Below are 23,774 nucleotides of genomic sequence, written 5' to 3'. Positions count from 1 at the left end.
CTGGTAGCTTAAGGTATTTCTGAAAGTTAATCAAATAGTTTCCCAGCTTATTGCTCTAATTCTTTTGACTACTCCCATGGTTAAGCCAATTTAAGTGATGTGCTGCAGACCTCATTTCAATATATGGTTACTAAACTGTTTACTATGCATTGCAAGAAAATTGTAGCTGTTTGAGTTTTTTTCACTATGGTGAAGGAATGCTGTTCCGTAAGATGTTCCAAAGCTGTTTTTAATGCTGTATGAATCTGACTTTTTAGAAAAATTGGGCAAATTCAGAAGTGACTGTGTCTGTGAAGAGCTAGCTGTCAGTAAATCCTGGGAATAATCTAAATATTCATGGCAAAGAGATCTCTTGAGGGACTTCTTTATGGAGTACACCACATTTCTGAATTCAGGCATTCAGCTGGAGACTCAAGCCTAAGTACTCAGCTCAGCTGTGATAACAACGTCTCTATCTGTGTATAGTGCCTTAATATGTAGTATATTAAGCACATTTATTTATGTAGTACTTAAAGAAGATACTGCCTTTGGGAACTAACTACAAGGAAAGAGCTCATACTTCGGAAATTAAAACTTCTGAGAACCTCAGGATTGTTGCCAGCTGCCAGCATGATGAAGGAAAGTCAAGCAACACAATCCAAATAGCATTGAAGTGCTGCCAGTGAAGTGAGACCTTGAGACCTGCAAAGGCAGAGCCATGAGGATCACCAGAGGGATCATGTGAAGGGGTCCTAGGAGAGTCTAAATTGTTTAGACTTGTAAAATGAACAGGAAAAGGAGCAGTAGCATTGTCAAGAAATGCAGACAGGAAAAGAAAAAGCACTAGAAAGAAGAGCTGTTTAAGCTAAGGAATGGTATTCACGCAAGGACATGTGGTCATGAATAAATTTACAACGGGCATTAAAGCTATTAGAACAGCAAGGTTTCCTATGGGAGTAATGGGGAAACTATTCTGACCTAATTTTGTGCTGGAGCACAGGAAGTTTCAGAAAGAAAACCCCTAATATGACAATGGGCGTCCTTGTCAGTTTTATGCTTCTTGGTTTGCAATAAGCAGGCTAGACTATGCAATAAGCTGGCTAGACTATCAGGGAGGGCAAGGAGGAATATCCGTGAAATTTGAGGTGCTAGACAATCTTTTCTAATTAACTGCTGAAGACTGTGAGAGTGAAATGGTTGTGTGTACTTGCTTTGCTCTGTCTCTGTTGGCAAGCGATCTGTTTAGTTGTTAGCAAATCCAAAGTACTTCTGTGGCACTAGCCATATTACACCCTGATGCCCAAGGCAGAATGCACTGTGGTGCAGCAAATCTGTATTAAATAATACCACCTTCCCTTATTTCACAGAGGAGTAATAGGTGAGTTACCCCACCGCTCCATAAGCCCCCCCTTGACTGTATGCCATTTCACTGATGCTATAACCTTGTAGAAAATGGACAGACGTTCATGTTTATTGTTCAGACACCTCCTGTGATAGTAGAACCAACACCACTGACTCAGTGTAGAAGATAATCAGAGCGGAAAATTTCTTACCCACTCGGTGTTAACCATAGCTGGGCAGAGGAGGAGGTGATGTGTAAATGTGTTAAGCCAGAATAGTACCAGAATACTAAAGAGATGTAATTCTTCCATCACTGTAAGACTACACTACATACACACTAAGATGGTGCATTTCCCCCCCTGCTTCTTGTCTGGCAAAGTGCTGGAGCGAAAGTGAGATGGACAAGGTAAGGTATGGACCCCCACCTTGACTTTCCACAGGGGTGGGGAAGCGCAATTTCCTGGAGCTGTAGCACCAAACACACTAAATGTGTGAGCGGGAGGGTGAGTGAGTGAGGGGGAGGAGGGGGAAGAGAGAGCCGAAGCAGGGAAGGTGTTCTGAAGGTGTTCCCCTCTCCTTTATAAACTTGCTCTAGCGGTGAAGGATTATTATGAACCTGGGAAGTACAAGGATGTGAAGCTGCTTGTTTAGCACATACGCTACTTTTACAAAAGGGGAAGGGGTGAACTGGAGCAGAGGCTCAGACAAATTTTTGGTACTATTTGGCAAGACTTTCATCCAGTGTAGTAACAGTATGACACACCATTCAGTCTTCTGGCAGCATGGCTTTCAACACTCTATGTGACTGATGCTTCTGTTGTATTTCTAAGATCTGCTCTGAGAGCTGGACTGCTCTACTTAATTTTTTGAATGTAATAAACTTATTACTTGGAGAGTAGGACAATTAGTACTTAAAATTAATGAAGTATATTTTGTGTCCGCAAGATGTGTCTTTGTGAAAGAACCATCTTCTCTTTCCAATAGTCTGAGCAATGGCTTGAAAGTGGCATGGGCTTGATTTTATCTGTGTTGAATTCTGTAATTCCTTCAGGGGAAGAAGAAAGTAAAATGCCTTTTTCGTTGTTGTCAGAAACAACACCTTCAAAAAGCTTTACTCTTTATAATGAAATCTACAGAGATACATCGGAGCCTTTTGTAACCTATAAACCGAATGAATGGTTTGTACTGGAGCAAAACACTGAAAATATTTTAGGGGGCAATCACCAAGCTTGATCATCAGTGGGCTCTGTTCTGGAAAGAGCAGAGAGCTAAATACATGGTGGAAGCTGAGACTACAAATCCTCTATCTCCAAATGCTCAAAACCCAACAGAATCAAGTGTTAATACTGATCATTGCATAAAGGAATGTGTACATAAACAGGCAACATTGAAATCCTCTGTTATACAGCAAAAAGATTTTTTTAGCTTCTTGTGGAAATTGAGTAATTGACCCAATCTTCACTAAAGAGAGTGAACTTCACACAAGGAAAGATGAAACAAGTTCTTGAAATAAGTCTGGTGCAAACTGATGGACCTATATATTTAGATAACTTCTATTGAAGTAGGGAGAACTGGAGTCTGAACTGATGGCCAGGTGCTCTCAGATGCTTTTATGTAGTTTGAGTCACCATGGAGCCTCTTTTGTGTTTCACATCCATACAGGAAGCCTGGAAGGGGGGCTGGACCGTGCTGGGACTGTATATGCTGAAGCCTAGCAGGTCCAAGGGGCAGGTCACAGATAGCTGCATTTGGGTAACCAAGTCTTAACTGGGATGACACAGAAAGAAAATAATAGTGTGTCACAGTCCCCTTATAGTGCCCACTGGAAGGTCGCTGAGGAGGCTAAGGGTAAGGAGAACTCGGCTTTTATAGTGAATGTTATTCAAAACTGGGTAGGAGTGTGGTTCTCTTGTAGATTTCAGAGATCACACGCTTTTTTGAACCATCTAGTGGCAGCATTTGGGCAAAGAAGAAATCAACTTTTATCCTTCCTCCTCTTAAATGAAGCAAATGAAAAAGTCCAACACATTTTTGCATACAATGTAAATAGAAGATTTTAGAACCCAAAAGGCTTTGATCTTTTACTAGAGGCAAAGTTTTTTCCCCTGTTCTTTTTACAAGAAAACAACCCGGAAATTTTGAACCTAACGCAGCAAAACTGAGAAAGGAAGGGATGATGACAGTGAGGTAGAGGAAATTCCTGTAAAGGAAACAGATTCAACACAGTGCACAGCTAGAACTAACCACAATTCTTATCATGTAGTATAGGATGTGCAGGTAAGATTTTCAGATAATTTTTTTTTTAATTATTATTCTAGCTTTTAGCTTCAGATTCTAGCCCTCTCTGTTCCATCTGCTTGACAGGTGAGTTGGTTTTATTGTCTTAGAGTGTGTGTTTTAAAGTAAATTGGTTTCAATTGCTTGGTCAGAGAAAACAGTAGTGTCTTGTCATCAGATTGCTTTTTCTGCTTTATAGGTATGGTAAAGCTTTTTTCTTCTTCTGTGTGATTATTACTAATCTCACTTCTCAAATCAGATTAGGTTTGCCTTTCCATTGGTGTAAGTCAAGTACAAGACACAGGAATTGATAGCTCTGATGCTGAAGTGATTTTCATCAGGAACAGAACAGCAGACTGTAAGACTGCAGCATGCCATTTTTTAGTAGACTTCAGATATATGAAACTTGGTGCACTCTCAAGAAATTGAATTTAATTTCTTTTACTTATATGCTATGTAAATACACACAAAATGCTATGAAATAGACATTTATTGCTTTCTTTTGAGAGTCCTTTAGGAGTTGAAACGTAGTCAAAATAATTCAGTTCTTATTCTTCCCTCTTACATTTTTTTACCACAGGAAATTATGCTAAAACCACATTACTTTCCTTTGTATATAAATTACTTTCCAATTAAATGGCATCCTAAATCTCTAGACTAAGGATATGATAATATTGGTGTGTGCGTGGCAGAGAAAGGCAGAAAGACTCTTGATAATACATTGCCCAGAGTGCTTTCTTTTTCTGACAGATACTGAACAAGATAAAATGAGTCACTAAATACATTGAGTCACTGAATCACCTTGAGTCCACCTGTAGTGCAAATACATTTGAACAGTCAGTTTAAGATTATCCTGCTTCGGGTACCCCCTTCCCTTGCTAACTGCCATCTGCTTCTGCTGTGAATTTCTCTTCCTGTCAAACACACTTGCCAGATGACACTTCTTAATTTCACATGCTACCATACTTTTTAAGCACTATAAAAATGCAAAGTTTCTGAAGTTCTCTAATAAAAGTATTATCAGTTAGCAAAAAGATTGGCAGTGGTGTATTTTCCCATGGCTAGCAAAAGACAATGTAAAATTATAAAGGTTGCTAACCAAAGCTGTCACGCTCATTAGGTAACTGTTCCTGTTCACACTTCTTCCCCGTTCTTGGTGACCTTTTGAGCTTGAGGAGGGCACTGCTAGCATGGAAGTAAACTAGAAAGCAGAGAGATTGTATGTCACTGGCATTATTAAATGCTTTGCAAATGGTCACTTGATGTGGCTTTGCTGCATGTAGCCTGCATGTCCCCGATTACAGACAAATGGGCGGCTGGGAAGTAATTCTTCCACTGCTCATCTTGTGCCAGGTCAGGCACTCCTCAGGTAGCTTCTGATGGCTTAACAGAGTGAATGAGTCACCAGGTCAAGGGACATCAGCTCATCGGTTCACGGGACTGCAACACTGAAATATACACAAGGCCTGTGGGTCCTGCTTGCTACTGGCACCAGTATGCCTTTGCCACATGGGCTGTTGAGTGAAATGAATCAAAACATCTTCCTTTGTTTCATACAGTATTAATAAGGCTAGAAATGCAGCCCTAATGAATGTCTTGAGGGAGGTCTTTATGGCTGTCATCAAAGCAGATTCAAGGTCTGGATCCATTGGCCATTTTGCAGTGCATTAAAAGTTTAGTGGGGCTTTTGCCCAGTGCTGGTAGGAAACCGCCCTTTTATTCAGATGTGTATTGGCTTGGAGTTTCAGGATGATTTTAAAAGATGTATGGGGTGATGACAGCTGGCAGCAGCCAATCTGTAACAAAGCACTGAGATGGGTTAAGACAAATAAGTCAACCTATACTCCATATGACCTCTGAGAGTAAAAATAGATCATTCCATTCACTTGCAAGGAACAGAGGCATGCTGAAGAGAATGGTGACTAAAGTGCTCCTCTCTACACAGAACAGCTGCCTGAAAACATGCAGAGTGGGAGTTCTCTTCACCTCTTTTATTAGCTCAGTCTGCACTGGATGCTCTCTTGCTGCCTGCATGAGTTGTGTTTGGTTTGCATGAGGTGACAACAGACAAAGGACTAGCTTTTGCCCAGCCTTTTCTTTTTTTTTACCTTGGGCTGGGTCAGTGCCTCTGTAGGAGCTGGGCAAATACAGAGTCACTCTGTATTTGGCCAAACAAGCAAAGGAAAAACCTCCTCGAGGTCTCAGTTGCACAACAAACAGTTGTACAATGTGAACATCAGAAAAGCATGTGGCCTTTACTCCTGAATCAGGCACTCCAGACACGTCAAGCACAGGTGTTGAATATCTTCTTACTAAATACCCTATTTAAGTCATGGCTGTTGAGTGTGCATGCTTGACAGCCTGCCTTCCCTCTAGCTTGTGGCTGAGAAGGCTGTGGGATACAGATCAAACCTCTTAGTAGGAGAGGTAAAACCCTTCGTACAATAGGGTTTGGGGTTTCACCTTGGACAGGATGTTGTAATATAGGGGTCTAGGTGCAGATGAGTGCTTTTTGGACTTGCTCCCAAATCCCCTGGGTGTTTCCAGCCTCAGCTCACAGATGGCACACCACAGGGCTGATACCTTGTGATGGTGTGCATGTTACCCTGTTCAGCAGGTCTCTGCTAGGGTCATTCAAGCAGTGTGGTGCAGAAGTGAAGCCTGAGGCTTCACATGCAGGTAAGTCATGGAAAAGAAGAGCTTTTTTAGGTTGCTTTGCTGATGCTAATGGACATCTTTGTGTATGTCTGTTTTAGCTGGTAATAAAGCCCAATAGGAGCATGTCTCTTGGGTGAAAGCATTAGAACCCAAGACCTGGTGTCCACACAGTGCATGCTTTAAGGATTTTACCTCTGCATAGTTCTACTCCAGTGCTATGGACTTAATGCCATTTGCACCTGCAGGAGAAATCCAGTTTATGGACTCTGGGCCTGTTGGACTTCAAGATACAGCAGAGCTCTGTGGATTTTTCTCAGTCTGTTGCTGATAGCCGTCATTAGCTAAAGGCTGATTTTGTTATTTGGTATCTCCCCTCTCATCTCAGAGGGCAGGTTCCTCTTCTAACAGCAACAGCTGCTCAAAGACCTGCATTTCCACTCCAGATGTGGAGTTTTGCATTGCTGTAAGTATAACCTGGAAATCCATTTGTAAGCAGCTCTATGCAAGATGTATTTAAAGAGACTGTTGCATATATTTGAATATCTTCTATCCTGCATTTGTGTGAAAAAGTAGGAGCAGGAAGGGCACTACAACCCCCATTTTTAAAAAGCACGATATATAAAAAATACTGTTTGCTAAATTTCCTAAAGCTGTGTAATAAAGTATATAATTGGCTACCTATCTTACTAGAATATTAATTTAAAAAAAAAATCTTTTTTCCTCTTTTACAGAAAGCAAGATGATTCTTAAAGAAAATGTTTCAGAACACCAACCAAAATTGATAAAGAAAATCATACTCGCTTTGTGCTGGATCCTAGCATTATTTGTCAGTGGGGCAGAAGTTAGCGAGATTAACTTGCTGGGTAAGTGTCTGCTTAGGTGAGGTTTGGTGTTCATGGTGCTTTCTGATAGCTGAGAAAAATGGATCTGCATTTTGCCATGCCTTCATGAGTTTTTCCTGAACCTGTTTGTGTTTGTGTCAGGCAAACAGCTGTTTCTAGCCTTTCTGCAAGCTTTTAAAGTATTGATAATGCAATTTACCCTCAATATGATTAAACATTCCATTCCCTAATGAAAAAAAAAAAAAAAGGGAAAACACAAGGGAGAGTTCCTGAGAACCAAATGGAACAAATGAATTGGGGAGGAGAAGGAAGAGAAAGGCATGGCAAGACCAAATATATCAAAGTCTCCACCCACACAATGTGTCCAGAGGAGCTTGATCTGATTCAGTTTGCAGAGATAAACTGAAACTTCCGAGTCTCCCAGGTGGGCAGGCAAGGAACCAAAGGTTTCATGCCCTCCTGCCTGCTGAAGTGAAACCCTGCCATACTTTCCAGGGTTACCACATCCTGACTGGCAGGACAGGTTATGCAGCAAGGTCAGTCAGCTTTTAGAGAATTCAGGGTTATGATGGATGAGCACAGCTTTCAAAATAATAATAAAAAAATAAATAAAAACTTTAGCAACAGTAACCGAAACATAAGAGGGAAAAGTTTTGAAAGAAGAAAAACAATAATACTTGTAAATCTTCCCCTAAATAGGGAGTGTAGTGGGCAGGCTCTGCTGCTTCAGGTTTGTATCTGTCCCTTCTCCATTAACGTGAGGAGAGCTAGAAAAGCTGCATCTACTTTTCTACGGATGAGTTTTAACAGGTTAGCACCCATGTGAAAATCATCAGTTCACTAAAAATCCTCAGCTACTTTCACATTAGGCTTTTGAAAAAGGCCTGGCAACCTTTGGAAAACTTTGAATAAACTTTTGAAAACACTGGCATATTCCATGTTTAAGGAAATAACTCTCTATTAGCCCAGCATCCAGTCACATAAAAAAGCTATTTAACACAAAGAAAGGCAAAGTTATATTTTTGTAGTATCCTTAGTTTTGTTTTGTTTGTGTTTTTTTAAACATGATGACTTTCAGGTGGCACTGATATCTTATTGTTCTGCTTTTTAGGATGTTCCCACGCTGAACCTCAAATACAGTATCGTGCAATTAGTGGTGAGGAGTTTGTTTTACAGTGCACTTTACCAGGTAGAGATGCTACTCACATTTATAACAACTCTCTTCTAAAAGAACATAAAGTGAAATGGTTCTGGCATCAGAAGGATAAAGAGCCACTGAAGGCTATCAAGGAAAGTTCTAAACCTGCTCTCCAAGGTGATGCACTTTGGTTTAAACCAGTAAGGGACAGTGATTCAGGGGTGTACATCTGTCTGATACGGTACGTAATGGAGCAAAAGGCTTATTTTTCTAGACAAGAACAAATTGTTTTTAGTTTTGTGTATTAAATGTTAAACTTTTTTTTTTTCCTGCATCACTCAGGGAAAAAATCTCATGTCTCAAAATTGTTTTGGAAGTACAAACAAAGGCGGCAGCCAAATGTTCAGGCTATGACACAAATGTGCTGTATCTTCTTGCTGGCAACGGGAATTCAATTACTTGTCCTGGGACAAAATGCTACAGCCATATAAAAAAGCCAGATGTAAAATGGTACAAGGTAAGAGTCACTCTCTTGAGCATTCAAAAAAACTCAGTGGAGGTATAGTTTTAGGACTAGTTAATGCTCACAAGCCATAGGTTCTTGAGCTCTTTGGCAGACAATGCACCGTGAGAAATTCAACCCAAAACCAGAATCTCAAATTGCTATATATCAGGTTTGTGCCAAAGAAATTTGCCACATCCAAAATATTATTTCATGAAATAGAAGACTAGAAATGCTTTCTCTTCAGCTAAGAAATTGAAGTAATTAATCAAATGAAATGAAAGAAATTAGATTCTTTACAAAACTGAAATATGATTGAAATTTAAAATTTTAAGTTTTGTTTGGACATTTTAAGTGCTGAAAATATCAAATATACTAAAGAAAAAGTAGGGTTTTTAAAATTATTTAATGTTTTAAATCGTTCTGTCTGAGACTCCCATTTTTAATGGAACACTACTCCACTGAAACATTATTGACTTACTGTTTTTCTAAACAATGACTAAAATATTTGCAAGCTGAGATTTATTCCTATTGTGTTTGTAAAGAGTGTTAACATACCATCTAAACCTGTATAAATGAGCAAATGAAAATGTCTGAAATTTCAACTGTGCATTTTACTACTGGTATTATTTACATTATTTATTCTATCAAGTAGAATTATGATCTAGTAAAATTTACTCTTAATTTACTTGCAAACTTTAAATGAGGTACATCTTTATCTATATCTTGATCTGAAGCCCACTGAATTTAAGGAGATTTTTTCCATTTTGCATTAGTGGATCTTTTTCAGGAATTTGATTTAAGGAAAATTCTTAATGGTTTTAGATAATATGAATACACTAAGCTGAAAAATAGTGGTGCTTTTCAAAAAATATTTTACTTTCATTCTTTTAAAAGTAGTGACAGTGTTATCAGTCTCAGATGATTCAAGACCATGATTTACTTCTCATAAAAGAACATGAAAATGTTTTCAAAATAATTTATTTATGAAATAAAAAATACCCAGTCCATCAAAAAAGTCATGCTTTTTGTTGCTCTTTAGTAATAGGAGTCTAATATAGATTAGGTTCATGATTTCACATTTCTCTCACCACAGATTTTAAATTATTTTTTTAAAGATATAATAGTATGTGCATATTATAGACCACAATTTTAAATTTTAATTTAATTTTTATTTAACTGATAAATGTCCTCAGACTCCTAAGAAATCCTTCTTTGGGCTTCAGTGGAAAGAGTTTGATTTAGCCCTACTGCCATGTTAGTCTTGTCCAAATAGTTTAATAACAGCAACAGCAGGACTTCTAATTCCTGTATATTCTTTTCTTTGCATTAGGATGGTCATCAGATAACACGTAAGAAAAGCAGACAAAGCCTAAAGCTTAAGCATAATGAAATCTACTTGAATCCAACCTATGAGATCGATGCTGGAACATATGTGTGTGATTACACCCTATATGACAACAATATCAAGTGGACACTGAGAACGACAGTGACAGTAGAAGTCATTGGTGAGTAAGATAATAACACAGAACAAAATACCTGAAGTAAAGTGTGTTTTCTTTGTTCTTTCCTAACAAATTTATGTCTCTTGTTCAGGCTTTTGTTCTGAAAAACCCATACACTGAATTAGTTATATGGTAGTTAAAATCCTCTTCCAAGTGTTCTGAGGACATCTTGAGACATCGCCTAGAATCTTCAATGTTCAGTAATAACATGTAGTATACAATGCCACCATTTTCAAGATCTAATTCCACCATTGATTTATTGTAGTTCCTAACAGTGGGGGTCAAATCTACAAAAGGGTTTAGATCTTGTGATCTGGGAGTGGAATTCATGACGCTCCAACAGATGTCAATCTTATCCAGGTGCTCTATGGGGAGTGTTAGGAAGATGCTCACATACTAGGGGGAAGGAGTGCTAATCCTGCATGGGAACTGTGTACAAAAGCAGTGTATCTCAATCCCACTTCTGTCCCTGATGTAGAGGCTTGTGGGAAGGTAGGAGTTAGATAAAAATATCATTCCTTGTGGCATGGATGAGACCTTCATTTTTTTCACTTGACAATGATGACGAAGGTGATGTCAGTGGGATCACTGCCCATCTTCCACATAACTTTTTAACAGCAGGGGAAACAGGAGACCTGGGAGCAATCCAACTAACAAACAAGCCATTTGTTGTTGCATGTGCTGTCTGGGGAGAATCATCACTGCCTGTATGACCTGTTCTTTTAGGCTTTGACTGGATTACTAAATAAAACTGTCCAGAACTCTGGCATAGTGATATGGCATGGTTTTATGTTCTCCTTCAAATCATGGTGACCTGTTCCATAACGTTTCCTGTCCTGCGCTGCCCTTCAGGCGAAGCCCAGATATTGCCTGGCAGAGTGCTGTTGGACATCAACACTGTGCAAGGGAGCATGCTAGCAACTCAGGATCAGGAACGAGGGAGACTGTTTAGTTTGCTAAAAGAGAGATGTGGTTATGCTCTTCTCCAGAGTGTGGTAAAATGCTCTCATCAGACACTCCAGTCACATTGGTCAAACACAGGTTCCAGAGGAAAGCATAGCTACATCTAGTCTAGATCCTGAAATGGTTGGGCTCAAGTACAGCTGTTTCTGTATGACAACAGCACAGGACCTATTCTCAGCGTCCTGGTGGAAAGTGGGCCACTCTGGAAGGGAGAACAAGGTTTTGGGAGTGAAAGAAAGGTGTCAGGTGAAGCAACCTGGCTCTGCAGTCTAATGAGGACAGCTCTCCACTGGAATAGCTGGTCCCTTTTTTGCAGATGTTTGATGCATTTGGTACTAAGAAGTCATGGGAAAGATAGATGCACCCCATCAAGACACGGCCTGCAAACCACGTCTCACCACCATGTCTCACCAACTTTTGAGACTTCTATGTGCTGGGTTACAATGTCTGGTGCTCTTTCACTCTTCTCTCTGGCTATATTCCCACAATATTTTCCAAGAAGGCATGATCTAGCTCCACTTTTATTGTGATCTGGGTGACCCTGAGCTAACACACTGAGCTTCTCTGTTTTTTTTCCCTCACTTCACAGTACAGTCAGAAAAACACTTGAAAGGTGCCAGATATATATACTCCCTCTGAATCTTGCATACACTTCTGTGCTGTGGCTTGGTTTTTAAAAAAAAAAAAAAAGTAGTGTAATATAGCATGGTTTCCTGCAGAACGGGACTTTCCTAGAATATCAGAGCCGTGGTTTTAGCCCCTTCAGGCTGTTTTTCTGGAGGCTGAGTAATTGCTTAGTAGATGGTATGAACCGTGGGTGTCATTACTTGTGTCCTTTGGCAGCTCTTGTAATGAAAAAAACATGGTTATTTTAATGCGGGTACCTGTGAACAAGGTGTCTGTGCTCTATGTGTGCTAATTGGGCATGGAATGGGGCTTGACAGGGAATTGGTATGTGGACTGCATCCTTCAGGGGGTTTTGCAATGCAGAGGAGCCAATTTCTGAATCCTAAATAAACTTAAGTGCAGGCTAGATCCTGAGCTCCTCAGCTTAATAAGGTGGCAATGCCTCTGAGTAACTGAGATAACAGGTCTGTAAGTAGCCATGTAAGTTTTGTGGACAAAATTCCTTACCTGCGCATTCTCAGACACCTCAACCATAAATCATCCTTTCAGACTTGGGTGTCTAATCTCCACCTAACATTTGAATTAGAAAATTCTGCAGGATATTTTCTCTGGTCTTCTGCACTGATGATAATATTTTAGTTATTAACAGCGTTCCTGTTCATTGCAGCAAAAACCACTACCCATCCACCAAACTTCTTGTATCCCAATGGTGTGGTGATCCTTGAAGCAGAGCTTGGTAAGTTTCAATTCCTCATCTGAAAGCAAAAGAAAATGTTTAAATGAGGTATTGATAGGTAATGGTAGGTCTTGATGAAGCAAAATGGCTTTGCTCTCTGAGTTTGAGAATTTTACATAAAATGTATATATTTCCTTGATATAGATCTTTGTGGATATTAAAGGAAGGATCATGTGTTATACAGATCCCAGGCTATTTATAAGAAAAATATTCTGGTGATGTCCATGCATGGTTTTCTGGTGCTAATTTGTTCCAGGAAAGCCACTTGAACTGAAATGCCATGTACAGTTTGGATTTGAAAGATTTTCTCCAATGAAAGTAACATGGAGAAGAAACAACAAAGAAAATATAAATGAGAAATTGATTCAGGAAACAAGGTAAGAAAAAACCCAGTAGTCTGATTACTACTACAATCAGCAGCTGTAAAAATTGTTCTACAACAATTTTACTGAATATATTTTACTGAAAGAAATTCAGAAGGCTCTATTCTTCGACATATTAATGTGTGTGTCCATAAACATGTGACAGATACACACTCCACATACAGAAACACATATTGGTGGCCATAAAGTCAGGAACTCAAACTTTCTGCACAGTCTTAACTCTTTTTCCTAAAACTTTAGCTCATGGACAGCTTCAACATGAATGGTGCTCGTCTTGCCTGTGTCTGCATCAGCTGTTTTCAAGTGTTCCTCCTGTTGTGCCTTGCTAGCAACTCATATAATCTATCTTGAAAGTTGTCTCTGAGCGGGGGAATAAACCAGATCAGTAAGACAGTACTGTGGACATTGAAAGGAGTTTGGGTGCCTCAGACCCTGCGGTGAGTTTGAGTCAGTCTGAGGTCTTGCAGTGCTGAATTTCAGGACACTGGATTTCAGGAATCTTCCCTGTCAAGAATTAATCAGACTCTGGAGAGAAGCAATGTATGGGGGAAAGGCTTCCTGTGACTTGGGGACAACCCATATAGTCACCACGCTTCTCTTTCCTTCCTGTACTTCCCTGTTTCACTCACATGGTGTCCAACTTGGGCAAGAAACATAGTGGAGGAAACACAGGCAAGTGCATCTTTCACTATGCAGTTTTTATCGGAAAACTTTTCTGTACACTGTGGGAAGCAAAAGCCTTGCTGTCACTGCTAAAATCAAGTTCTTAAGAGTCATATGGGAAAAAACCCCAAATAATGATATCTCCCTCTTTCTCACATACGCCCTTGCTCTCTCACATGAGGTAGACTGGAAATCAGATTTTCCTTGTATTTTTCTAACTTTTGAATGTTTAGCTTTGTAATGTTCTTACCAAGTTTTTAGCTTTTTGCATGCATACAGTTTCTGTTTATTTTTAAAAACTCTAATGAATAAAACATTCCAAACAGACTTTCAATACAGATTGAATCCTTGCCCATGCTCATGCCTGTGTGTCTTCAGTTAGCAGAGGTAGGGCCACAGTAGACTGTCATTTTGCGGTGACATGATATGAGGTGACTTCAGGACCACCTACAGACACCTGTACTTACACAACCTTCATAGAATCAGGGAATCAATCATAGAACTGTTCAGGTTGGAAAAGACCTTTAAGATCATAAAGTCCAACTGTTGACCCAGCACTGCCAAGCCCACCACTAACCACGCCTCGAAGCACCACACTATGCATTTTTTTAAAAACCTCCAGGGATGATGATTCCAGTATCTCCCTGGACAGCTTGTTCCAATGCTTGACCACCCTCTCAGTGAAGAAATTTTTCCTAACATCCATTCTAAACCTCCCCTGGAGCAACCTGAGGCTGTTTCCTCTTGTCCTGTCACTTGTTACCTGGGAGAAGAGACCGACCCCCACCTGCCCACAGCCTCCTCTCAGGCAGCTGTAGGGAGCGATAAGGTCCCCCTGAGCCTCCTTTTCTCCAGGCTAAACACCCCCAGTTCCCTCAGCTGCTCCTCATCGGACTTGTGCTCCAGACCCTTCACCAGCTCCGTTGGCCTTCCCTGGACACGCTCCAGCACCTCCACGTCCCCCTTGCAGTGAGGGGCCCAAACCTGAACACAGGATTCGAGACGTGGCCGCAGCAGTGCTGAGTACAGGGGGACGATCACTGCCCTAGCCCTGCTGGCCACACCGTTTCAGATACAAGCCAGGACGCTGTTGGCCTTGTTGGCCACCTGGGCACACTGCGGGCTCATGTCCAGCCGGCTGCTGACCAGCACCCCCAGGCCCTTTCCCACCAGGCACTTCCCAGCCCCCCTTCCCCAAGCCTGTAGCGCTGCGTGGGGCTGCTGTGACCCAAGGGCAGGACCTTTCAAAGAGAAATGCTGAAACTCAGAAACCCTGGGTACTCTAGAGTAGTTACAGACACAGATCTGTTGCCCACAACCCTCACTCACCCCCAGAGATTTTCCTCTGTTATCTCTTTATTTCCTATACTTCTGTCTCTTACATCTGTCTCGCTCTGCCTATCCTGTTCTTGTTCTTGTTAGCCCTGAGCAAGAGGCTGTGCTGTTCAGCCTTTTTGCCCAGCTAGTTCTCTCTTGGTTCTCCTTTTTGAAGTTCCATTTCTCTGCCTTTCCTCTAGTGGAATTTTTTACATCTTAGAAAAACACAAATAATCTTATAGAAGTCAAGGAGGGCTATATATTTAAATCTAGGCAAGTGTTTTAAGTATTTCACTGAGTTGACAAATTAAGAATAAACCGTTCAGTCTGCAGACCTTTGATGTTAGTATTTTCTTACAATGTAAAAACCAGAGAGAAGTTCCAAACCAGAATATGGCATTGCTGTTAGAAGTTCAAGCTGAACTTTAAGAAGTTGCACGTTCCTCTTAATTTGTATTTAAGACATTTGGGGATTGTATGAATAAACAGCAAAGATATCATGCAAATACATAATTTTTCTCTTTAGTGTTTATCCAGAAGGTTTAAAGGGGCACACACTTCTTCATGTTGCAAAACTGAAAGAAGTTACTGAAAGGGACCTCAGAAGCAACTTCACGTGCTTTGCTGAGAATTCGGTGGGGAATGCCACTGGTGTAATCCAGCTGAAGAGAAAGCAGAGAGGTAAAACTATCTTCCCTTGAAGACAGATTTTGATTTACTCACTGCTACAAATTCAGTTCCCATTGACACTGACTTTTTAGCCAGCTGTAGAAGTTTCTTGAAACCGAATGGGAAAAGTTTGTTTTGTCATATGTCTAGAAAGGCATGTTGTTCTGAGGACTGCTCAGGACAGGGGTATCTGGGGACTTACTGCAGGCAGGTGGGTCAAGTGGAAGCTGGAAAGTAACCGTGAGGAAGAAGAGGAGAATAGCATCTCTGAATATTAATAGGAAATCTACTAAACTGAAACAAAGTGGCTGCTGAAAGCAATAATATTCCTTGATTTTCATAGGATATTTCTGTTTCCTTAGTCTTTAGTGTGCACGTTTCTGAGAAGTTACCATAACTGATATGAATGTGTCAGCCTTTCAAACAAAGGCCAAAACCAGAATCAGTGTGGAAATTAAACCATTGAACCCTAGTTCACAGTGGAGATTCATCACGGGAGTGGCACAGGAAGTCTCCATCAGGGCACTGTCTGCAGCTGTGTGTGTTCTGATGTGACTTTTCCATCTCAAGTAACGACTGCTCTCAGCCCTGCTGAGTGGCACCACAGACCATTTACTCTGTGCCTTCCATCACAGATTGGCTTTTCATACCATCAAGCGGATGCCGTTCAAAAAGCTCCCTGATGGTGAACTGAAACTCTATGTTAAGGCTTGCAGCTAAACGAATTACTGACTTCCCTAAAGTTTGCCGGCAGGGCAAGAATGAAGATTGTGAGATGGTTTGCCCCCATTTCTGGACTGAGTTTTTCATCTAGAGTGTCAACATAATTTTGGAAAGCCTGAGTTATGATAGACCCTTTTCTTTCTACAGTGTTTCTCTTATATGTACTATGCAGCGCCATTTCTACTCTATTTGCATTCCTCTTGTGCACTGCCCTTATTTACCAGCACTGGATTGAAATAGTGCTGATGTACCGAAGTTATCTGGTCCACAACGAAACTACAGGAGGTAAGAAACATTGTGTAATATTGATGTTCTCCGGTTTTTCTACTGCCTTTTGCTGTGTGGGTTAATCCAGTGTGATTAATCGTTTAGTTAAATTCTCTTAATGACCCTATTCTCTTTGAGCTGATACAGAGGTTGTTAAAGCTAGCAAGGTGCCCAGTGGATTCAGATGGAAAAAAAGCCAGGCAGTGTGGAGGAAATATCTAACACCAACTGAAATATCACAGTTAGCCTTTTACAAGATCCCTAATTTACCCGTGGAAGATCAGAGTAGGAAGTTGAACTCTGGCAGTCCTGTTGCAGGGGATAATAGAACATTTCCAACACTTTAACCTCATTCTTCCAAAGCTTTCAACGAAGCCTGTGGACAAGAATCAAATGTCGTTGCAGAACTAAGGGAAGGATTCCAGAGTCTATTGTATTTTTCACTTGAAGCCAAATAATTTCTCAGAAGAATAAACAAAAGAGAGAAATAAGATGATCTAGGGCACCAACAGAGAAGTTTATTTTTGAGACATATTCATATTTCCTGTCTAAAAATTATGTTGACCATCTTGACATTTACTCCAGAGTCATCAGCTTTTGATATTTCAAATCTCCATAGCAGCATTGTCCCATCATCTCAACTTAAATGGGCTTCTGACACAGTAGGCAGTGTAAAAATGTATCAGAAATGACTGTGCCTACTTCAAAGAACTTAACATACCATTCTCTTATTGGCTTGAAAGAAATCTGATAGTATGTGCCCTAGGAAATTCTTCTAAAAATTCTTGAATCTTGATGCAACTTGAGATACAGGTGTCTGTTCTGCTTTTGTGTTTGTATGCATATATGTAGATTATACAAGAGTGTGAAATAACTGTATTTAGATGTCTATAAATACATATGCAATGAGACAACTGCCCTTTTGGAAAGTATTTTTGTGAGCCCTAAGACAGCTGGCAAAAGCGATTTGGGAAATCACTCAAAATTTCCCCTCTATTTGGTAACAAATTGACTTAAGAACCTCTGGGAATTTCCCTCAGAGCTCACCCTGATGTCAGTAGGACAGAGACAGACCTGCCAAGATTTTTGCACTGAGGCTGAAGACGCCGTTGTGTTCCACCGTCACAGCCTCTGTCCTGCTCCCTGACTCTCATGTACTGCATGCACACAGCACCATTTGCAGCATGCAGGCATGGAGTATGCAGACCAGCTGTGCCTACCCAGATAGTTCTCTGCCTAAGGTCATTTGCCATAAAATGTGTTCTCTTCCACAGGATTATGTCCTTCTCACTTCATGTGGATGCATATCAAGTCACCTGAGGTCTGAAAGGGCTTGCTCATAGAGCAGAAAAGCAGTAGTTATGACTTAATTTTGCCATTTCTTCCTTTCCATCATTTCTTCCCTCCCATCCGTTTTAGCACAGAATCAGAGAACCGCAAAATCTCACAAGGTTGGAAGGGACCCCTGGGGGTCGTCTGATCCCACATGCTGCTCAAAGCAGAGCCAACCCAGGCCACGTTGCTCAGGACCTTGTGGACAGAGAATCCACATCCTCCCTGCAGAACATGCTGCAGTGTTTGACGCAGTCTCACAGTGCAAACTTTTTCACTAACATCTCATGAGAATTTCCCTTGTTGCAACTTGTATCTGTTGCCTCGTCTGTTACTGTGCACCTCAAAGAAGAGTCTGTCTCCATCATCTCTGTATCCTACCGTTGGTAGTTGAAGACAGTAGTAAGGTCAGCTTTTTTCTCATGCCTCTTTAACCCTTGGGCTTCCTCCTTAGCCAATTCAGATACATCTCTTAAAAATCTTGCCTTTTTCCCCAAGGAGAAAGAAGCAACGTAGAAGCAGTGATACTAACATTTATAGATCACATATGCAGTCACTTTTCTTAAGCTGGGTATTCTTCATTTTCTACCCTTTGGGCATCTTAAATGTCTGTGCAAATGTTCCTTAGGTTATAACTGTTCTTCTGTATAATCCTGGGGGAAAAAAAAAGGTCCTAGTGGTGCTTACTGTATACTTGTTTTTAACTTGCTATTGTAATAGTAGTATTATAAAGGAAAATGGTGGTGTATGTATTAATGGTCATTGTCTAATAAGATTGCAATGACCTCTATGGGTGAAATGAGGAATATGTGGCTTGCAGTGAAATTTATTGTCATTTAAAAACTGTTTTCAAAGGCGCTTCAATTCAGGGTGTAGCTGAATTGGAGTTCAGCTAAACCAGTCCAGTGAACCCCTGCCCCACCTTCAATTCCCATATTAGTCCTGCATGCCTGCTGGTGGTGGTTCACCCTTGTGGGCCTAAATCATCTCAACCCAGCAGAAAAACCACTCGGTAAAAGACAGTGACTAGCTAGCAAATTGAATCAACTTCCTCTGTTACCACCAGAGCTTCAGCACGAGTGGAAGGAAGTGGTGGGAGCGTGTAGCCAGGAGGAGAGGGGAGGAGCGGAGATGCAATGTGTGTTGTCTAATCACATCCTTGGCCTCCAGTGCTAATCTGCACACCTATGTTTTGTTTATATTATATACTTTCTGCTATGTGCCCAGCTCATGCATGTTGTTAGTTTTCTCTGTGTTTCCTTTGCTCCTTGGAATCCGTATGGGATCTTCCAGATCCTGTGGGAACTTGATGGCTCTAGCTCAGGTTTGTGATCCTAATCTTACATCTAGGGATAGAAATCAGGAGCTTGACACTGAGGCATGGGGTGATGATACTCAACACCATTACTTAGATGTCTGTGCTGGAGGCAGGTATCTCAGTTCCCATGCAGTGAAGGAGTGGTATATGGTAAAATCCAGAGAGCTTCTCAGCTCACCCTGTAGCAGCACCCTGCAGTAGCATCCTGCGCTAAACAGCTTCTTTCTTTCTTTCTTGTTTCTGTTAACTGTATTGACACATGATACAACTCAGCTGATTGAACATAGGGTCTGATGTCATTTGAGCTGCCCGATGATGTCCTGTCATTCCAAAAGATTTGAGTCTCCAATAGTTTGCACCTCAAATTGGACAGTCTCATCAACCTTAGGACACCTTAAATGTCATCAGGCAACAACATATGAGGAACTGGACTGAGCTCACTGTGCTTTTTGCTTTCACCAGAAATGCTTTTTGTTTTCTTCCCTCCTCCCTCAAGTTAGCTCCAATTTTATTCAGCAAATAGATAAGATTTGCTTTTGCCTTGTAGTTAAGAATGGGCCTAACCTGGGTCATTGGTACCAGGGTGTTTCAAAGCTGAGACAAGTTCTTCATATATTTTTCATCTGCACTTCACAAACATATTCTTTTAATGAGACTGCAACAAAGTTCAGGAACTGGTCAGTACTTGATGTCTGAGCTGATACTTGGATCAGACTTAGGCTTTGCTACTTGCACCAGTCTCTGATAGAAACATACTGTATGAAAATAGCGCATCTTTCGCAAGCAGCTAATATTTAAGATAGTTGTTCCTTTGAAATTCACTATTTTTTTCAAAAAGGTTGTGCATTAATGAGTATTTTTGGAATCCGTGTTTGGGCAAACAGAGAAAAGATTGGGAACCATTCCCTGCAACATGGATTTTGCCTGAAAGAGGCCAGATCTCCCACTGGTGAAAAGTGGACTGTGTTTGTGAAAATGCAGATAAATGCCTGATTTAACCTTCCTTGCACCAGTAATCTGTAGCTTCCTCATTTGCTTTAGTAGTCTATGTTTAGAAAATTTGCAAGAAAGTGAGGACTAAAGGTTGGCTTTGGGTAGCTGGATGGCTGTACTTCATGATCAAGTGATAATTTTAGATTTGTGTTGTGCCTACTTAAATAGATATAAATGAAAACTGAGCATTAAGCAAACAGCTGAATCCTTCAGACAGACTTGTTAATGTGTACGGTGTTATTTATTTTAGATGGCAAAGAATTTGATGCATTTGTGTCCTATGCAAAACTAGACTCTTCTGAAAGTGACTCTGCTCTAATTAGTGAGGAAAAATTTGCCTTGGAGCTTCTTCCAGATATGCTGGAAAAAAAATACGGATATAAGTTATGCATTCTTGAAAGAGATATCCTTCCAGGAGGAGGTAAGATCCCTGTGAATGGTAGAAAATATTCAGTTCCTTATAAAATTGGTTTTCACTTTCCAAAAAACCTTATGGACCAGATCAGCAAATGGTATATTTTGGTACTGGAGCTTCTGCTCAAATCTCATCGTGTTTTGATCGTTATATCTGTCCCCTGTACCTGAAGCATACATACATTTGAGTGTGGTGGCTGGGAGCTGCTAGGCTGAGACAAAGCTTCTTGTCCAAGAATTTCTTTGCAAGCAGACTCCATTCTCTGAAAAGAAGACCCCAAATATTTCAGTGGTTGCTTTCTGAGCAACTTCAGTCAGTGCTACCTGCAGCAATTAGAAAGGCCTCAGTACCTGTCCCTAGGAGAGACAAAGACAACTCAAAGTGTCCCTTGAGACCCTGTATGAGTAGCAACAAAGTGTGTTGAGGTCTCAGCTGTGACCTCCACCTCCTGAGCAGCAAGTTGTGTACTCTGGGCTATGTAAGAACAGCCATGGTACCCTCTGATAGCGAGCACGTTTCTAGGGGTTATGTGACTGCTCAGCATCCCTATTTTTTGTTTTCCTTATTTCTGGGTTTTAGCTGTTGATAAGATAAAAATGTTCGTTATAGAATGCAGTAACGATTGCCATTTCTTCTCTAGCATACACAGATGAAGTTGTTACAGCTATTAAACAAAGCAGACGAGCAATAATTATTTTAAGCCCAGCCTACGTCAGCGGACCAAGCATTTTTGAACTGCAGGCAGCAGTGAACTGTGCATTGGAAGACAAAAAGATCAAACTGGTATTAATAAAGTTCCAGGCTTTCCAAGAGCCAGAGACTTTGCCTCCAGCAGTGAAGAAAGCTCTTCGGATTTTACCAGTCATTACCTGGAATTCTTCTATTTCTGCTGCTCCAACCAAGAAGTTCTGGAAATATGTGTATTACCACATGCCAGTGAAAACTACTAAGGTGCTGGGAAACTGCAGCCTAAAAGGCTTTTTCCAAAGGTTATTCAGCCTGGTATATCAATAGCAGAAATTTCAGAGGGATGGCAGCAGGTTCAGGAATAGTGATGTAAAGGACCTTTTCCACATCAGCTGACCACTGTGGACTGTCACTGCACTCAGCAATAGCTCACTCCAAAACAGTGAGGATGACTGCAGTGTGACAGTGCTGCAGCCCCACAGTAAAACTAAGTGCATGGCGCACAACTGTAAATGTGAGCTATCTTTCATAAATTATTATTTTATTATTATATTTATTATATTTATTATGTTCTTTTGCTGTTATGTTGAGGCATACATGTGAATATTTTGTTCTTTGCACTGTATTTCTTCTGGAATATTTTTATACTTGTTTTCTAGAAAAATATTAAAAAAAAGGAACTCCAGAGGAAGCTTTCAGTTTAATTTTCCTGTGCAATCTAGTGGGACAAATCCAAACTCTTTAAATGAGTTACATCCTCCTGTGGGAGCACCAAGGAAGTACCGTGGAAGACTGCTACAACTGGGTATGTTGAAGGGATTGAGAAAAGAAGGAACACCGCGTCAAGGCTGATCCCAGGCACCTCCATCCTTTCTGCAATGGGAGAAAGCATTCCTACCAGTTGCAAAACATCTCATCTGCTGGCATTACGGGTGTGTTGCAGTTATAAATCAAAGTCCTGGTTGTCACAGCTAGTAGATTTCCAGGGACTCTGAAGTCTCTCCCTTGCAGCCCTCTAGCTGCTAACTCTCCAGGGTTCATATCACTTACTCTCAAAGCATCTCGCAGCCTGTGTGTATATGGCTGTAGCTAAGTGTAATGCAATGGTTAGTGGTATGACAATCTGAGTAGGAGAGCCACTGCTCTGATGTTCTGCTGACTTCATTTGGCCTTCAATTTAACAAATCCTTGGTTTATAATGCTAATTGAATAGCTCATCTGCCAGACTCTTTGCTGGAGAGAGACTTCAAGAAATACTGCTGTTAACAGGACTGGTATACTGAAAAAAGAACAACTTTTTTGGAAGCAGGCTGGACATCATCCACCTAATTTTGTATTGGGTTCAAAGCTTTCAGTGGGATGAGCGGTAGTGGTGCTGTGGGGCAGAAGCAGAAGGTAGTGCCTCATGTAGAAACAGAACATCAAACGTCATCACTGGCTGTACCACAGAAAATTTTGACACTGCAGTTGTAGCTGCATTAGGGATTTAATTCAGATAATGATAAGGTTTTGAAGCAAATCTCCCAGTTGTCACCAGTTGTTGCCTTTTGCTTTGCACTATAGGGCATCGCAGGTGTACACATTGGATACCTTTCCATAGAAAGTCAAGTGAAAGACATTCCCCACCAATGAAGAGCCATTAAGTCCGTGGGACCAGTTGGCCTGAAGGAATCCCCCTGAAACACACGCAGTGCAGATGTGGGGTCCTCAGTACTGGTTGTTTTGGAGTAGTCTGCACTGTTTTCCAGCACAACCAAATCAGCAGGCAATTTGAATAACTTGCAAGTAAATTAAATTTACTTACTTCTAATGTATGTAATACAGGCTTTAGCAACTTCTACTATGTGCAGACACTAATATGTTTGCTCACTTTGTTATCCTAACAGTAAACATGGTAGCTGTGGTGGAAAGAAGAGACTCACCTTTTAAAATAAATGTTCCATAACGCTGAATATCGTGTTGGAGGAGGAGAGGAAAACAAATGCCAAATACAAGACAATTCAAGATCCAGTTCTAGGCACGTGATGTGACTCAGACCTCCCCCTGGTTATTGTTACAGTGTGCTAAGTTACACACGTACATTCGAGAGAGAGAACACGTTTCTAAACGAGAACGTAGTTTGGGCGCTCCTCCACCAGATGTCCCTGCCGTGAGCCCTGCGGAGTCTATTTACACACCGAGTGGCTTTGTCACCGGGTGAGACAGGGCCAGTGAGCAGTGCCAAGTGTGGTACCTGAGGTGCCAGTTGCGCTGGGGAGGCAGACGGGGAGTGAGGGCAGGAGAGGAAGGTCCGGACCAGGCTCTCCTGCCTGCTCAGGGTGCCACTGTCTCTCCTACCTGATGCTATTTACTAATGCTGTGCTGGCTGCCTGAATGGTGTGCATTGCAGCTTTTTTTTTTTTTTTTTTTTTTTTTTTTAGTGACAGTGGGAAAAAAAAA

The 23,774-nt window shown here is 41.0% G+C and overlaps 1 protein-coding gene across 3 annotated transcripts; it reads left to right on the top strand.

The window, feature by feature from the left end:
- The first annotated feature begins 1,201 nt into the window (after nt 1–1,201).
- On the top strand, nt 1,202–23,604 carry IL18RAP (interleukin 18 receptor accessory protein). 3 transcript variants are annotated; one of them, XM_005444752.4, is made up of 12 exons: nt 1,202–1,726; nt 3,639–3,684; nt 6,987–7,118; nt 8,209–8,476; nt 8,578–8,752; nt 10,071–10,245; nt 12,500–12,568; nt 12,825–12,945; nt 15,458–15,612; nt 16,471–16,608; nt 20,484–20,654; nt 21,289–23,604. In XM_005444752.4, exons 1-12 carry the CDS (start codon nt 1,718–1,720, stop codon nt 21,660–21,662), a joined length of 1,833 nt encoding a protein of 610 aa, XP_005444809.4. In that variant the 5' UTR covers nt 1,202–1,717; the 3' UTR covers nt 21,663–23,604. The 3 variants fall into 3 exon arrangements, with proteins under 3 accessions (XP_005444809.4, XP_055557880.1, XP_055557881.1); XM_055701905.1 differs by lacking the exon at nt 3,639–3,684 and having other exon boundaries at nt 1,203–1,726; XM_055701906.1 differs by lacking the exons at nt 1,202–1,726; nt 3,639–3,684 and adding an exon at nt 3,095–3,597.
- The last annotated feature ends 170 nt before the right edge of the window (nt 23,605–23,774 follow it).

This window comes from Falco cherrug, chromosome 2 (assembly GCF_023634085.1).
Source record: "Falco cherrug isolate bFalChe1 chromosome 2, bFalChe1.pri, whole genome shotgun sequence".
NCBI lineage: Eukaryota > Metazoa > Chordata > Aves > Falconiformes > Falconidae > Falco > Falco cherrug.
The sequence above is the reverse complement of the archived record's forward strand: the minus strand, read 5'-3'. Positions and strand labels throughout refer to the sequence as shown.